General features: G+C 33.3%; 1 protein-coding gene across 12 annotated transcripts in view; it reads left to right on the top strand.

The window, feature by feature from the left end:
- GULP1 (GULP PTB domain containing engulfment adaptor 1) overlaps positions 1–17,381 on the top strand; it is a 91,034-nt gene extending 73,653 nt beyond the window's left edge. For 4 of the 12 annotated variants that reach the window (XM_088022088.1, XM_088022089.1, XM_088022087.1 and 1 more), the window contains 5 exons: positions 5,446–5,667; positions 7,490–7,628; positions 11,105–11,199; positions 13,056–13,066; positions 17,310–17,331. In XM_088022088.1, coding sequence (XP_087878214.1) covers positions 5,446–5,667; positions 7,490–7,628; positions 11,105–11,199; positions 13,056–13,066; positions 17,310–17,331 — 489 coding nt within the window. Of the gene's footprint in view, positions 1–5,445; positions 5,668–7,489; positions 7,629–11,104; positions 11,200–13,055; positions 13,067–17,309 lie in introns of all 12 variants that reach the window. The other 8 variants (XM_088022085.1, XM_088022084.1, XM_088022083.1 and 5 more) reach the window with 4 other exon arrangements.
- Positions 17,382–18,491: the final 1,110 nt, after the last annotated feature.

Genomic DNA, 18,491 nt, shown 5'->3' with positions numbered 1-18,491 from the left:
TTTAATCTTCCTATGGATAATTGACATACTCTTTTTTAACTTATTCTTAACAAACGGAATGCTTACATGTCTCCTAAATACCACTCTGTTGTTCAATCATAGATTCCTTTTCTAAGGCAAATGAAATAGCCTTTGATAGCACCCATATTAATATACCTCTGTATCACACTGAAATTGTGGAAATCTTTTCACTGGTTTTAGAAATCGGGTCCTTGGGGCACCTGGGTGGCTCAGTTGGTTAAGCAACTACCTTCGGCTCAGGTCGTGATCCTGGAGTCCTGGGATCGAGTCCCACATCGGGCTCCCTGCTCAGCAGGGAGTCTGCTTCTCCCTCTGACCCTCTTCCCTCTAGTGCTTTCTATCTCTCATCCTCTCTCTTTCTCAAATAAATAAATAAAATCTTAAAAAAAAAGAAATTGGGTCCTTATTTTATACAGTCATTTAGATACACTGAGAAATTTCCGTTACTTGACTGTGCTGTTTGCTTTTTGCTGTGTTCTAGTGGTTTGGCAATAGATTAGAGGTTGGGTTTCCACCATTTGGTACTAATTATCTAGGAACAATCTGATTTCCATTTATTACATTCACATGGCAATGCTGCCTGTATTTATATCAGAAAAAGAAAAGGGTTTATTCTGCCCTCCTAGCCTCATGAATGCCTCCAGAAGATTGTTCCATTATAAGATGGGGGCATAGCAAGTTAAATTAGATTGTTCCTCTTGATTCTTGTGTCTGGACGCTTACATTTTACTTTTCTGGCTATAGATACTTTTAACCAAATCAGACTATTGCCAGGAAGTTAAATGAATAAAATTGTAGTCCTTAGAAGTACTGGACTTTCTATTGCTGAGTAAAATAAATGTCTCCCTTTCAATTAAACCAAGTGTTTGTTACTGGATAAAATTCTACCTTTACATAATCAACTGTGTGGTCACTGATTAGACTTGATAGGACAATTATAACCTAAAATGTGTATTTCATTGTGGGTAAACAAAAGTGCCTATTTATCTTCCTCTAGTGTTTTATCGACTGTTACTGAAATCAAGATGGGCAAGAGCGGATTGTGAAAACTCTCAGTTACACAACAAGCCAAATGTGAATCTTTAAACAAAGGCATAAATTTTAAACATGACATTGATTCAAGAACATTTGCTGCCCACAAAAAATGATTATCGGTTCACGGCTTCATTTTCATAATTGTTACTTGCAAAAAAGACGATCCTGAAGGAGTAAACTCTATCTAATGGGAAAAAAATATATTCTGTTCCAATTCTGACCATGAGTACCTGATCAAATCATTTAATTTAGTGTTGCAGTTTTCCTCTTTGGATATGCAGACAGTCCTATCCATTTAACTTATGGCATTCTTGGAAGAACAAATAAGATAATAGGTCTTACAAGTAAGAGACCAATATAACCAAACTGTGAATCTAGAAATCTGAAAAAATGCATTCATGATACTATAAATTCTAAACTGGAAGTTACTACTTTTAAAACTTACTTAAAAAGTGATGTCGAAAATGTAACGTAATTGTGAACTTTGACAATGTGAATCAGCATGGCAGCAAAGAAAGATTTGCCAGAATGTTTTGCATCACCATTGTATTTCCTCATCTAGTTTTATTTATAATCTACCAGTTTTTCAACTAGAAAAAGTTAGACATCATATTTCAAATATAAATTTAAATAATTTAAGTAATTTACTTTGTAAATTTAATTCTAAGTAATTTTAACAATTATGATAAATCATATTTTAATCTTAAGGCTATGTGTTTTACATTTTAAAAGGGTATTTGGATATTTATATTACCAAAACAATTAACAGCATAAAATAAAATTGGTATCATTCTAATATTTCTGTAGATATTACCAAAGAACTGTTTAATGCAGTTTTTTTAATTGTTGTTTAAGTGTATTGGACATTTACTGAGAATTCAAACCCTTTTATAACACTTCATCATTGCTGTCATATTTAGAAAAGACTAAGGTTGAAATATTCACCATGGCCTGAATGTCTCAAGCCACTACTTCCTGAAAGAGCAAGCTACAAAACTATAACAATGAATCTCAAATATGGGCATTTGTTTTTTTTTTTTTTTTTTTTGGAGTTTGTTTGTTTATTTGTTTTTAAGAGAGAGATAGAGAGGAGGGGCAGAGGGAGAGAGAGAATCCCAAGCAGGCTCCAGGCCCGGCTGGAGCCTGGCGCAGGGCTCGATCTCACAACCCTCAGATCATGACCTGAGCTGAAATTAAGAGTTGGACACTTAACAAATAAGACACCCAGGTGCCCCTGGGCACTCATAATTAATAGGCCTTAAGAACCTAACAATGTCTGCGTAATTAACATGTAATGGTTGAACATAGAGCTCCTTGTTCCCTTAGAATGGGATCATATCTTGTACACCTTCATAAAGACCAGAGCACTTGGAATTATGAGCATAAAGGACTAAACCGTGGTGCCATGAATGTAGGAGAGTCCAGAAATTTTGGTTTCTAGCCATCTGTCAAAATACTGACAGAAGACACAAAAATACCAAGCTCTTCTATGTATTTAATTTCTTAAAAAATAAATATCCTCAACCAGTTAAAAATGGCAGCTTAAAAAATGACTAACTCCTGACCCCCTAAATTTAGAAACACCACTCAAAATATTTAACAGATGTAATAATTAATTCCTTGACTTGAATCATTTCTAAGTTAGGAATCACAAACTCAGACATCAACAGAGCACAGGCTGTGATATTTATGTCACAGTGATGAATTGGAGAGCATATACCCAACTTAAGAGGCACAACAGTTACTACCAGTTATTTTCATGCAAGTCTGTGGGCCCACTTTCTAGATTTTGTAATTTCTCAAGAAAAGCTCCAGATTTTAATGTGCAGTCTCTTAACATTACCTGCAAGCAACTGTTTTCAATATATCCAAAGATCTGTGTGACCCGAGCAACAGATGCCAGTTGGCCAAATCTACATTACTGATGACCCAAAGGAAACCTGTGGTGGTTAGTGTTAGAGGCTTTAACTTTAGATACTGCAACTATTTATAGATATCCAAGCTTTGCCATTTTGGAAGTGAAAATACCTCTTAAATGGAGTATTTAAAAACTTGATTATTTTCATATTACATACATTCTTCATCTGTATAAGTATACATTCTCAGAGTAAGTAGAAGGCATAGTATTAGCACTATCATAAAATACTAGAGCACTTGTAAATTAGGTTATTTTGGCCCTCAGTTTGTTTTGAGGCATCTGGTTAAGATTTTTGGGCTAATATAGAGTACTTTCATTTATGTTATAAACCAGATGATACCAAGGACAACTTCCACATAAAATCATGTTTCACTCGCTATAAACATCCTTATCAATTTATAGTTTAAGTTTAAAAGTTGCAATAAATATACATTGACATTTTATTATATGTCTAGTATTTTGATGTGTTATATAGCTTTTAGAAAATACTTCTTTTAAAGTTTAGAAAAATTTTGTGCACAAGGAGCTTACAGTTCTCACTTAAAATTAAGTAAAAGGTGGCCACCAATCACAAAATTATACAGTAAACTGCGTAGACTATAAAATAGAATTTAAAATCATATTTATACAGGCATACATGTATACATATCTGCAGACAGATCACTATGGAGAGCAATAGGGGAAACAGTAATTATATAACTGTATATACATATTAATAGAGTGGTAAATTATATAACTCAGACCATCAGAGATTTTGCTTCCACACTGAACCCTTCCCTCAGCTTAAATCTTTCACTTCACCCTGCCTTATTTTCCCCTCAGCTTTGAGAAATGTGCGAAGAGGTGACTCAGCTTAAAAACTTCCTTCAAATTTGTGGGTTCTCCTAACTATCATTTTGGTTATAACCTTTCACTGTGAGGTTATCAAAAGCCATATTTGTGTTGGCTGCCTCAAAATCCTGTTAGTGCTAAAAAATCCCTGAAGTGTGACCAGTAGTTGAGAAGTCCCGCTCCAGGGCCAATCCTGTCAGGCTCTATCATGGGCAATTACAAAAGCTTCACCTGGCAACCCCCCAGGAGAAACTGCCCTCCCCGCACCAGGGACAGTGCACAGTATGGAGGAGTTGCAGTCAAGGACTCAGCCCCTCAACCCCTAGGCCAGCTGTGCTCTTCTGCATAGCATGTCTGCATTCCTAGCCCTGGTGCCTGTATTCAGAGACCTTCTTTTTGGAGGCCCTTAACCGTGGCCTTTTTTTAAAATGTCTCTGTCAAGGCCATCTTAGGAGGGCCTTGAAGACTCCTTTCTCCACTCTGATTCACTATTCAGTACTTTTCTGCTCCTAGCCCTTTCTCCTTTCCCCCTCTCTGGCTTGTTCCCTCCCTTCAAAACAAAACAAACACAACACAACACAAAACCCATCAGGACCTTTAGTTCAGGGCTCCCTCAGCAGAGAGACAATGCCTTGCTTCTGCACTGATACTTCTAACCTTAGCCCAGTGCCATTTTCTGGGAAAAAAAGGGACATTGATGAAGACAGCACCTTCTTTCTGGCCTCTTGCTTATACCATAGCAGTAAGTGAATAAAGGCTGAATTACTACTTTCATTTTGGCTTGTTTTAATTGACTACTCTGACAGCTCAGTTCCTATCAGCTCAGCTCTTGACAGTAGCTTTCCATACTGTAATGTAGATAACTTATACAAGTCATCCAAAATCTGATATGCAGACCCAGTATAGTGTATCGTTTACTGATTATCTAATCATTTATTATCTCATTTATTTGAGATGCTTGACAACCCCCTTTGCCCATCCCTGAGAAGTCTTACCATTTGGAACTCAGAACCTACAGAAAGGTCATGATGATTGGAGTCAGATTATTTTAATATTAGGCTCTGCTTCTTACCTCATAGAGGAATAAATCACAAAGAATCTCTGGGCCTTGATTCCCATATCTTTATTATAATAAGGACATAACATTACTAATACAAATATCTCAAAAAATGTTTTGAGGATTAAAACTAAAATGATTGTTGTAACCTTTTTTGAAAATTCTACAAAGTCATTACTTTTTACTAGACTTTACTCCTATTTCAGTGACTGTTTTTTTTCTTACTACTTATGATTCCTTTTCCCATGTCATTACCCAGAAGCTCTCATTGAAATAAATCATTAAGCTTTACTCTTTATTGTCTTCCTCGCAAGTCCTAATGATGCAACATTTTATTTAAATATCTAAAAATGTAATATTTCAGTGAAAAATGATCAAATTAAACATTCTGGAATCTAAGGACTATTGCAATAGGAAAATACACTCAAATGATTTTTTTAAATTTTTAGTAAAGTTATTTTGAAATTACTTATTCTTTTCACAAAATATCACTTTACAGATAAATTGTCATATATACTTTTTTCCTTTTTCCTCCATGTCTTCTTTCTTCTCCTCAGTGTATTTCTCTGTCATTCCTTTACAGCTGCTGCACAAAATGTCTGATCATGAGCAACATGGGTTTCAGAGATGCTCATCTTTCTGGCGTAGTAGTGATGATTCCTCTTCCTGTCTAAATATTTCTTCCATTACTGTCACTCCTGTCAACTCGCCTGATTCCAGACTGTCATTGGGACTGTTAATACCACCACCTTCTAAATGTGGCCTTCCCAAGCCAATCAGTGAGAGCAGCATCCCAAGACCTCATGTAATTTGCTAAGCAGAAAATTCTTTTTCATTATCCCATGTATTTTTTTTTAAACTCTACTAAAATGTGCCATTTATATCATAATGAAAAACATCAGGTATGTCTTGAATCAATGTGATGGGACCTGGCGACTTTGTGTGCTATTTTTGCTTCCTTTGGTTACCTAATATCAGAGTTTCAAGTAGAGAGTGGTGCTGGTGTACAAGCCACAGAAAGGCGAGTTACGACAGGTGACTTCAAAGGACCCTCAGATATGGCAACTGGGAAATTAGATTGTCAGTGATATTAGTAAAAGCAGCTTTAGTGACATTTGGTACAAAAAGAGCAAAGTCTCGATTGATATGAGTTAGTACCTCTTCCAAGAAAGTTAGCCATAAGGGAAAAAGTAGAGATGAGAGGTTTAGAGGAGTCAGACATTTTTGGTTGGTTGGTTTTGTTTTCAAGAACAGTCAGGATATGGGTGTCTTTATATCCTGAGAAAGAGGGGAGAGAGGGAAGACAGGGCAGATAGAGGGATGGATTGATCAGGAAAACAATATTCCTGAATTGGAGGAAATAGCTGGGGGATAAAGTTGCCTCAAAGTCTTTGGACAATATTTGACTGATAAAGTGAGCATGTTGTTAAAGAAAAGGAGATGACACCAGTTTTCCTGCATGAAAAATGTACCAGCAGTCATATTAGCTGAATAGTAACTCTGTCACTCTTTGCACACAATCAACCTTATTTTTCTTCCATTACTTTCATTATCTGTGAATCACAAAAATAAATGTATTCTGAAAAGTCTAATTTTACTGTGAAACACAGGAAATAACCTCTGTTCATGTTCTTTGAGGAAAAGCAAGTTTTTTCTTACTATTCCTCACCAAAATGGGAATTTTCTTTCTTTTCTAGATTGTATGTGCATGTATGTGTGTTTTTTTCCCCCTGAATGACAAAGTGATGATTGTTTCATTTTTTTTAATAAAGATTTTTATTTATTTATTTGACAGAGAGACAGCGAGAGCAGGAACACAAGCAGGGGGAGTGGGAGAGGTTTCCCGCCGAGCAGGGAGCCTGATGCGGGGCTCGATCCCAGGACCCTGGGATCATGACCTGAGCAGAAGGCAGACGCTTAATGAACCACTGAGCCACCCAGGCGCCCCCGATTGTTTCATTCTTATGTTACATCTTGACCCAGACTGACCCAGATAACTTAATGATTTGGGTAGTATATTTAGTGATTATTAATTATTTTGCAAGGTAGCTCTTATCATAGAAAACTTAATGAACTCTTACCCAGGAATAAAAGGCACTGCAGTGAATATAATAGTTGGCTGTCATTGTAGTTATAAATACGGATTAACTTATACTCTTCGAAATTTTTTTAAGTGGCTATCAGTTGCATTTGAATGGTCATATTTAAGAAGGTGCATTACTTATGTTCAGTTATTTCTGTTTCCAACTTATGGAGAATATATTACAGAAATCATGTTTTTATATAGTTTCTAATATTTTCAATTCTCTGATACAAATGGCAATTGTTTCTAGATATACAAAAATATCTAATATCTTTTATATCTATCTACAATAGTATTGTCACCATTTTTGCCATCATCTTTAAGGTCATTGTTGCAGAAATTTTCTGTCGCTTTCTTTCCAATGAATATTGGGTACCTGGTTAAATCATATGGAATTGCCAACATTTGATCTAGAAAATGGCAAGTTCATATGATTCAACTGAATTTGTTGTTGTTTATCTATGTTCTCTATGCATATAAAATATTTAGCATTATAATGTGTCTACCTGAAATACTGCCTTAATTCACACTATTTTCATTGCAGGCGGGCAGTGTGACACCTAAGTCACCCTCCACTGACATCTTTGATATGATACCATTTTCTCCGATATCACACCCAGCTTCGATGCCTACTCGCAATGGCACACAGCCACCTCCAATACCTAGTAGATCTACTGAGATTAGTAAGCTTTCTAAACCAATATTCTTTGCTACATTTGTGTAGATTTGAAATGTTTAATTGACACTTTATGGAAAATTTCATATCTTTAGTTCACTAAGAGTGTTAATTACCAAAGAATTATGTCTACTTGTGCCAAATCAGCTAATCATATTTAACTTTATAATTCAGAGTATACTACTAAAGACATCACTATTGCATCTGAAGCTATTTTATGAAAACTGATATTTTTGGTATAGGGTTATTTATATCAATACAAAGCATTTAATTATATTTTATTGTATTGGGGGTTATACTTTTAATGTTTTAATGGTTAAAAACAACTTGGTGGTAATTATTTTAATATTTTTGACATGTTTAGTAGAGCTCAGTATAAATTTTTTGTTATCATAGAGTATAGGAATATTCTTAAAGAAATACATAAATACATGAATTCCATGATTCGTTTATTTATTAATCCTGTATAAGTGTTCTCTCTTGATATCTAAAATACTATACATGCATCGCTTTTCTGATTTACCTTCTATACATTTGGAAGGAACATAAGAGTCTCTTACTGATGAATTAGAAAGCATTCAACGATGCTCATTTTCAATGTCGTGATTGTATTTTGATCTGTGCCCTGTCACAGAAACTTAAAGAGTAGTTCCCAATGGCCATGCTCAGTCATTATGTCCAGAGGAAACTGAAGAAAAGAGAGTTTTACATACTCTGCTTTATTGCATCCTCTCTGGTTCACATTAAGACATTTTCAATATAACTCTTAAGTTTTAGCTTGGGCTTAAAGTATGTCAGGGCCTTTAATTTATTTGTTTCCCTCTATGGAACTTACCAAAATATATTACACATGTTAGATATTCAATAAATTTTAGAGAATTAATTTGTAAATGCAAAGTAATAACATTATAAACTTCAAAAATCACTTTACAAAAATATATCAGTACTTTTACATAAATTGAAATATATATTGAAATTCCTCTGAATATATTTTGTACCAATGCAAAGTATTTTTTCAGGAAATAATCTATAATGTATATGCCATAGTGTGTTTTTAGCAAAGTTGCCAGTATCCTGATACATAATGGGGCATTTTTTTGTCTTTATGAGTATCCCACATCTCTTCCTTTACTGTTTTTTAATTCCTTGGACTTAACCACTGGTTTACTCATTCATTTATTTAGTCCAATGGGCATTTGTATAGCATATATGCTAGACTTGGGTTACAAGCTGGAATTTGAAATATAAATTAGTGATATATCTACCGAAGAGGATTTTAATCAAAGCCAAAATAGAAATTGAGAAGACTGGATAGATTTGAAAATATTTAGAAGGAATAATCTATCAGGATGGTGATTGAGAGTTCATAATCAATTATGACTCAGGATTTTAGACTGAATGTTGTTAACAGGGAAAACTAGAGGTAGAAAGGTGAAAAATGTATTCCGTTGTAGACATTGATAAATTTGATGTGCTTTTAGAAAATCTAGGCAAAGATGCTCAGATAGTTTTAAGGAATTTTTTAATGAGAAACTGAAGTAACACTTTGCTACATTTTTTAATATCTAATGATCCTGAGTGCCAAAGTTTAGTAAATACAATGAAAGATAGATGATGATAGGTAGGTAGATAGATAGATAGATAGATAGATAGATAGATAGATAGATAGAATTCTAGATACCCCATACCATATCTGTCTATCTTTATAGCAAATGCTATTGGAAGAATGGTACAGACAGACTTACTTGATGCAGAATTTCCACAAATCTTTTTAATTTGTAAAAAACCACAGTCTCTGTGAAGCACTGTAAAGCAAAGCACAATAAAATGAGATATGCTTGTAATGAAAATCTCTATTCTTCTTGATCAGCTCTTCTTCCTTTTCATTAATTGATTTCTTTTTTTTTAAGATTTTATTTATTTATTTGACAGAAAGAGAGAGAGCGAGAGCAGGAACACAACCAGGGGGAGTGGGAGAGGGAGAAGCAGGCTTCCTGCCAAGCAGGGAGCCCAGTGCGGGTCTCGATCCCAGGACCCTGGGATCATGACCTGAGCCAAAAAAGGCAGACGCTTGACGACTGAGCCACCGAGGCACCCTCATTAATTCATTTCATTTCACGAACATCTATCATGTGTAAAGCATTGTTGGACAGGCTTGTGGTATGGTGGTAACCAGGGCACTCCTCCAAAGAAAAGTTCCTTTGTTCTCCAAGTTCTGATTTATTGCCTGAGCTACATCAGACTGAGGATAATAACAGTAATAATAACACCCATACCCATATGTAATACCTATATGCATTATATCATATATATGATATTCATATATAAGGTGACAATAAATTCCCATTTATTTAGGACAGTTCTGGTTTATAACTTTTATCCTGCTTTAACTGTTGGTAGCGTTCCTTTTACTCTTAAAAGTGTCTTTTATTTGGATGATAAAGTATATGTCCCTCTTAGTTATACAATACTTATCAGCACCAGGAACTTATAAAAATTTTTTACTTATTTAATACATGAATTTGAAAAAAAAAACAGTTAGAAAAGCAAGAGTCTTTTATAATGAGGGTTACAGATTAATTTACATGATATGGTAGAACTCAAGGAACATAAATACTACTTCTTACATAGCATGGAATTTTGAGGATATAGTTTTTCTTAATATATTATAAATTCCCATGCACCTATATAATTTTAAAAAATTGTGTCCATTAAGGCTGCATTGGAATTGATTCAGAAGAAAGAAATTTCATAATTTTTAAATTTTTAAATAACAGGCCATAGTTTTACCAATTTTAACTTTGATACTTATTTAGTGGTTAAAAAAGTATGTACTTTAGAATGTATGTTACAGAGACCTTTTTGATATTCCATTGTTGCTATTTTTAAAAAGAAATTTGTTTCTGGGTTAGGAGACATTTTTAAAGAACCTGTCCCATTGTGTTTATTTAGGAAGGTGGTATAATTTCATAGTACATGAGACAATGTGCCTTAAGTTTTCTCTAAATAAATGTGAGATTAAGGTATAATGAGCTATGAGTAAAACTATTTACCAATCTACCTCAGTCCCTCATATTGCTTCATGATCTATTGTGTTACAAAGGCATCAGTAAAGGGAATAGAGAAGTCTCAATAAGTAATACATTCACTGTGGTAAATTTAAACTGCTTCAGTAAAAATGCAGGTATTGTAATACAGTAATTTCAAATATTTGGTGAATTTGATATTGAGAAGTCTTAATTAAAGACACAGAAATCTCTCTGGATAATAATTCCTTGAAACCAGAGAGTTTTTAATATTGTCATAAAATGGATCTTTGCTTCTTTGTTGGTCTAAGCTCAGGAAAGCCCAGCATAAAGTGTGTGTGGATAGGAGCTCATTTGGCCATATGAGTAGTTCTTTATATAATCTTGCCTTGGAAACCTAACTCACCCCAACTCACTTCTTGTCATTTCATTTATTAAATTATTTTCCTCCTTTTAGAACGGGACCTGTTTGGAGCAGAACCTTTTGACCCATTTAACTGTGGCGCAGGGGATTTTCCTCCAGATATTCAATCAAAATTAGATGAAATGCAGGTGACTATTTTAACAGATTGGCCTATAAATGGTTTATTTCTTTTTAATATGGGACACAGAAAATGGACACAAAGAAATTTGGACACACCAAAACTACCCTTTCCTTGAATTATTATCACTATAAAAACCTACTTGAAACAATTGCTTTAAAATATTCATATACATTTAGTCCTAAAAATACTCCTATGCGTGCTAAGGATGGGTCTTACTTTGTTCTCTTTTGTTTTTAGTAGTGTGATTTACAATGGCAATAAGTTGGTTTCTTTTTTTATACAAAATTACATGGATTCTAGTGGTTCATTACTTTGAAATCCAAAAATTACAAGGTAATTTCACTAGGTTTACAAGATTTTGTCTCAGTTTTACCAGTTATGAAGTTCAAATTGTGAATGGGTAGATGAAGGAAAATCTTTGTGAGAGTAAAATCAGTCTCTTTTAAAAGAGGCATTGTAGCTGTGGTTCCTAACTTCTGGACTCTTTGGAAAAGCAGGGACCCAGTGACACCTTCTTTAGTAATGTAGTCCAGTTGGGTTTTCACTTCTCTCTCCCTTTTTCAATTCTCAATTGTACTGGAAGTTTGAAGATACTGGTTTCTTTTTATGGTGGGCCATGATTAATAAATGGTCTTAAAAGCACCAGAAAAAAAAAATCTTCTCTTTATATTTGCCCTTTACATTTTGGTGAAGTTAATATATCTTATTTTTTATCTAAAAGATTATTTGTATGGTAGAATGTAGGCAAAGACCAATTATAGGAAACTGATTGAGAAGAGGCAGCGAAGAGAAGGAGTCATTCCTGTTTATTATGTGATTCATTCTCTGTGCTTCATTTCCTGGACAAAACAATTAATAGTGGATTCTGATCTTCTAATACTGGTGGAACACCCCTTCCTAGAAAGATAATATTAATATCCTTCCACTCCTTTTGGACTACAGCTGTGAAGCAGTTGTCTTCTTTTCTAGGTATTCTGTGAATTTCCTTATTGTTCTAGATAGAATAATGCCTGCATCTTAACAGTTGGATTATTTGACATACGCCTTGGGATTTTCAAAGAATATGTTCAAACAGCATTTCTCAAGTTGGGTGATTGATAATTTTCTTTTACATGAAAAAAATATTTTAAATCCTTTATATTGACTTAAATTGTAACACTTCTTAAGTATTTACCAAAAAAGTTATAAATAACTTAGCCTTACAGCTCCTATACAACTGTTAATTCAAAAATTATAAGTTAAATGAAAGCAAAATTACAATACCTAATAAAATTCAAATTAAGAACTTCAACACGTTGGGTGATGTTATTTGGCTGAAACCAAAACCACCGATGTCAAACTTCTATTGACTTCAGCATGTATCCTGTTTGGTGGTACAATTTCTCTCCCTCTTTTCTGTATTTCAAATACTATGAAATACTTTCACTCAAATAGTGCGTGATTACTTAGCAAGAATATCTATTTCATATGAAATCAATCCCTTCCTTTTTTATTAGTTTTACCAATTAGGTTTGTGCTCCTTGGGATTAATGCTTTTATAAGAACAAACACAAACATGGGCGCTGATGTGGTGGTGTTTGTTCTCAAGCATTATGCAAATCACAAAGAGTACTTTTCTATTAATGTTTTTTTAATTTTCACAAGACTGAAAAAATTTCTATAGATTTTTTTATTTTTTTAAATAAACCTACATTTGCAGATTTTTGTAGGAACTAACTTTGAGAGACACTGTATTGGAATGATTTAGTGATGTGTTACTTAAATAAGGTTAAGCTGTGGTATTTTTGCTTCTGTTTTTGTTTTTGCCATTTCTAATATTTTCTTAATGTCTTTTTTATTCTTTTCTGCTTTCATGGTGGGTAGCGCCAGAGATGGTTGGTATATTATTTTCATAATAATTTTAAGCAACTTACAACTTCTTAAAGCTAAAACCTTAATATTTGCATGCTTTACTTAATAAATATTCAAACAGCAGTTTCATATGGATGTTTCTGATTGTTGTGTTTAAAGAGGTTTTATAATCTGTATTTTAAAGTTATTTTTTTCAATGGTGTAGTCTCTATTGCATTATCCACCTCATTGCTTGTCTGATTGTTTTGTTTTGTTTTGTTTTGTTTTTTTAGTTCAAGATTTACTTGCAAGGTCACTTTAAAGTAAAATAATATTTTCTTCATTTAAAGCCTGTGACAACTTTTGTTATTAATTTTGTTAGCCTAATTAAACTAATGCACACTTTTGACTACTATTTTTATCTTTGTATATAATGTAAAAACAGTACAGTACAGTGGGTTGTATAAATAATATTGAGTTAATAAGCCTAGGGAGATATTTGGGTTTTCTCTTCCACTTACAGAGGAAATCACAAAAGTATCTTGTGCGTGTCAGAATGTAAGCAGAAATGTGAAGTCATATTGTACTATAAATTGTTAGAGAATTAAATATTTATTTGAACTCAATAACGTGGTTATTTAATTTGACATAATTTGAACTTCCTGGGACATGTCACTGACAGGCAAATCAGTAAAATAGTATCGACAGCCTAGAAGTGTACCTTCTAAGTTATAATAATTTAATACCTTTAAAAAGGAGCTTGGCAAGAAAGATGGAAGAATTTTGCATGCAGGGGTGTTAAGTCAGCTGGTTAATAATTTGGTAGAAGATCAGTGCACAGCTGTAACTTACAATAAATATCCAAGTAAATTTCAGAAAGATTAGTCAGTTTAAAAAATGTTTGAAAATACAACTGAATATTTATCAGACTTTTGAATTGGAAAGAAATTTTTATAAGGAAAAGAAAAATATGTAGTTTTATAGTTTCTATAGTTTTTTGTAAATTTTTTCTTTTCTCTTTAAAAATATATAAATATATCACATATACATAATTAAGGTAAGTAGACAAATAATTAGATAACTTAATCAGATAAATAAAAACCTAGCAGTTCACAAAAGACCATGGTTTTTATGCATGTAGCAATCTGACCAAAGAAAATCTACAAATTAAATAAAGAATTAGAAATGCTGTTTTAATGAAGCAAATCAAACATTTTATTTCCTTGCTAATAATCAGTACAGGTGAAAGTATGATGAGACAAGCCCTCTAACTCATTGCTGGGCCACGGTCAGTTCATAGCATCCCTTCGGAGAGTAATTTGTTAGTAAACCTTATATTTTCATTTGAGATCAGAAACTTTAATGCAATCTGTTCTGAGGAAAAAAAATGACTAAAAATGTGGAAAATTTCTGTGGGCAAAAGCTTCTAGTTAACTTTTTTCATAATTATAAATACTGGAAACAGTTAAATCACATTAAAAATAATAGATTGGTGGTTGCCAGAAGGAAGAGAAGAGACAGGATTAAGAGGTACAAACTTCCAGTTATAAAGTAAATAAGTCACAGGGATGAAAAGTATAGGGAATATAGTCAATAATATTAATAATGACTTTTTATGGTGACAGATGGTAACTACACGTATTGTGGGGACATTTCATAATGTATATAAATATTGAATCACTATGTTATATACTCAAAACTAACATAATAATTGTGTATCAACTATACTTGAATTTTTAAAAAAATTAATAGGATATTATATAATCATTAAATTAGTTTCATGGGGACTCAATAGGGAATGTTTGTTCCACTAAGTTTTAAAAAGAATATAGAAAATTATATATATGAAATACATAAGAAAGTTACATATGCCATATGGTTTTTATGTTATTATTAAAATTGTTTTAAAAAACCTAGAGATAGAAAAAAAGGAGCCTCAAAGGACATACCTCAGTGTGTGGACAATTCTTGCAGAAGACTGGCTTTTCCTTGACATAATTTTCTCCCTATTTCAAAATAAGAAAATGCAATGGGGCAACATATTTTGTACGAAAAGTGTATTACTAGTAATATGTTAATAATAAAGTTATCATTTGCATGATACTAGCTTATGATCACTTCCATCACTAGATAAGTTTAATAAAGCCTGATTTTCATCCCAAGTTTTAAAATTCAAGAGGATATGGAAATCTGAGAAAGATTCACTGATCATTAAATCATGATTTACTAAATGAGACCTAGGAGGAAGGGTCAGAAACTGTGTGAGAAATTTTATGTTAGGAGTAAAGAAAAGCAAGGAGAGAGAGAGAATATTATGGGTCTGTTAATAGGGATGATTAAAGTAATTGAAGGAGACTACAAAGGAATCCTTATAAAATCACTATGGAGATACTCTTGTAAATGATATACATTTTTTTATTGTTGAAATCGTGACCGATCCCTATTTTACTATGATTGCTCTTCTGCCATTCAAACACAAACACACTGATAAATAGTATTTTCAGGGTAGTTGAAATGATAGTGGTTTCATTTCATAATGAACTGAGAAAAATTCTAAAATACTGTATAGTATCAAACCTTTCCCAGTTATTATATATACTCTCTATCTATCTATCCATCTATCATCTATTTATCTGATGTATCAGAAGATGACATAGTACACAGATCCTCACATATCCAAATAAAATATTTATACGAAACAGTTAATTTACACCCTCTTTAGCTTTAAGTATTGACTCCTCTAAGTATTTGGCAACTGTTTAAAATAATATGCGTAGATATGACAAAGTATTTCTTCTTGTGATAAAAACAGGCTTTAAAAAAATAATGGTAAGTACTCTGACTTTTACTCAACTGACTATAATTTGTATTCTAAGTGCTGGGAAGAAGTTTTGGGAAACCTTTGCAGCGGTGGCATTGCCCCGTGGTCTTTGTGCTGTAGATACAGTGAAGAGCACTCTGAACGTTGAGAGCAAATGAGGTGTGGCTTGCAGTTTCATGATTTTCTCCCTCTCTATGATCATGTTCACACTGGATTTGTAATAAGGACATTTAGATACCTGTTGTAAACGAAAGTAATTTGGGGGAAGGCAAAGAAATACACAATTGGCTAACACACCAGTAGGTACAGTTTAATGAAATAAAATGCAAAGGAGAACAGAGGACAAAAGCCTTCTCACTGAGAGACATTTTATTTTCTGCAGGAATAGTCTGTTTACATTTCCCTCACCAATAATGTGTCACATGGTCACCCCTTACTACACCTTAGCTCCTTGAACAAAATTTCAGTGGCCCCCAGTTCCTCTGATTAATGTGAGTCCATGCTTTCGATCTCTTCTTGGCACACCAGTGTACATAGATTACGGGCAAGAGTGGGGGGCGAGGGAGGTCGTAAATCTGGAGATAGCCCATTACCTTATGCGAAAAAGAAGAGAGCTCGGAGCAGAGGACAAACTTTTTTGCCACTAACTTTTAACTCAAAATCTTAGGGCGCTTGTGATGAGCACTGGGTGTTGTAAGCCAGTGATGAATCACTAAATCCTCCATGTGAAACAAATACTACACTGTACGTTAGCTTGCTGGAATTAAACAAAAACTTGGAAAAAAAAATCTTAGGAGGAAAAAAAAAATTGTGTACTTGCTCTCAGTAAATCAGGGGCGGCTTAACTTAACTTCCAGAAACATCTAAACCCTGCTAAGGGGAGTGGGACTCAAAGCAAAACTTAGAGCTACAAGCAATAGCAGGACTAGAGGAAGCTTTCTCCGTGACAAAGTGGTCTGCAGTTCTGTGTTCCACGTAGGATATGGCATTGCGCTTACTATTAAGTATTTTACCCAGGCCCTGGACAGGGATGAGAACTATCAGGCTATCTCAAACTTTTCGTCAAATTTGAGGTCTAGCTATCTTACTTACATTTAAATGAATACTGATCCTGAAAGCCAACAGAGGAGATGGAAGCTACCATAGAATGGCAGAATAGACTTTACTGAAAAAGAAACATTTAAGTCTTAAAGCCACTTAATTCCATGTATTTCTGTCTTCTTTTGTCTTTCGTCACATATGTTTACAACATTTCAACTGCTAATGGGTGTAAACAATTACCTGAGATACACACCAATATAAAAATTTGACAGACCAGCATTTGCCATATTGTTCCTTAGCTGATCGAAGCATGAAGATTTCAACTTCCATTCAGAGTCGTTTTATTTTGTGATTATCATCGTTATTATCATTATTATTATTGCCATGAGCATTTCTTATTTTAATGATTTTACTCTGTTTTACAGGAGGGGTTCAAAATGGGACTAACTCTTGAAGGCACAGTATTTTGTCTCGACCCATTAGACAGCAGGTGCTGATGTCAAGAACAAGAGATCCAGATTTGTGTTAAATTTGTTGTATATGCATATACATCACTCCTTATTACGTTATGACAGGTAGTATATGTGTGCCAATATATTTTTGAAGATCTTAACTTTTTGCAAATTATTTTAGTAAAATGTCCTTCTCTATTGATCTATAATGTTTATTTTAAAAACAACTCACTGTATAGTAAATCATACTTTTATGTTCCTTTCTGTTTCTCTTGTAGATGAATTTATAATCAAAAAACAAATTATCCAAATATCTGTCTTGTGTCTGAGTTCTGAATAATTAGTATCTTGAAATTTGTGTTCATTTTCCAGGCTGCTAGTTTATTATTGATTCCCAAAAGCCATACCTTGATGATACCTTTCAAAGTCTTGAGGAGATATGCCAATGCCAAACTAAATATGTTCTATATTCAAACCAATAAGCATGTTACCTACCATCCATTAGACATATGTTATTTTATGTGTTAAATGTTGTTCATATCATTGGCAAAATGTAGACTTTGACTATAATGCCACTAGGTCATTTTTAGCAGGTAAAATAGCAAAAATATAATTTCCAATAATAATTAAACCAAATAATTAGAGTATTTATTAGTAAAAGCAAAGTAATAATGTTAGCTATTATTATCATTTATACTCTAAATCTTTTCTTTATTTCATAAATAAGGATAATGGAAAAAAATCTGCTCATTACAAAACACTTAAAATTTAATTTCTAATGAGATAAGTTATATTGCTAAACATCTAACATCATCTGGTCTAGTATTTTCTAAAAAAAATTTGGAATATATGCTGTCTATAGTTGCAATGTCTATTACCCACATTTACTTTACCAAATATATTTTTTCTCACTGAATGATATTATTCTCATATTTTCTCCTTTGGTAAATATTTTCTCACCAAATTTTATTTTGTGATGCCCCCTTAGTTTTGATACTTTAAAATCTGTAACAATTATTCTTTATGAATCATCAGTATTATTTAGCAATTTTAATTTGTATTTGTTTTTGTTGAAGTCAGAATCTCATTCTTTACAAAAATCAAGTGGCTTCTCAGTTTGGGCTAACACGAACTATAAAATTTTCTTGTACTTAA

The sequence above is a fragment of the Eumetopias jubatus genome, unplaced genomic scaffold (assembly GCF_037043125.1).
Source record: "Eumetopias jubatus isolate StellerSeaLion01/CBP00866 unplaced genomic scaffold, mEumJub1_p1.0 scaffold_3, whole genome shotgun sequence".
Lineage (NCBI taxonomy): Eukaryota > Metazoa > Chordata > Mammalia > Carnivora > Otariidae > Eumetopias > Eumetopias jubatus.
This window is presented reverse-complemented; position numbering and strand designations above follow the sequence as displayed.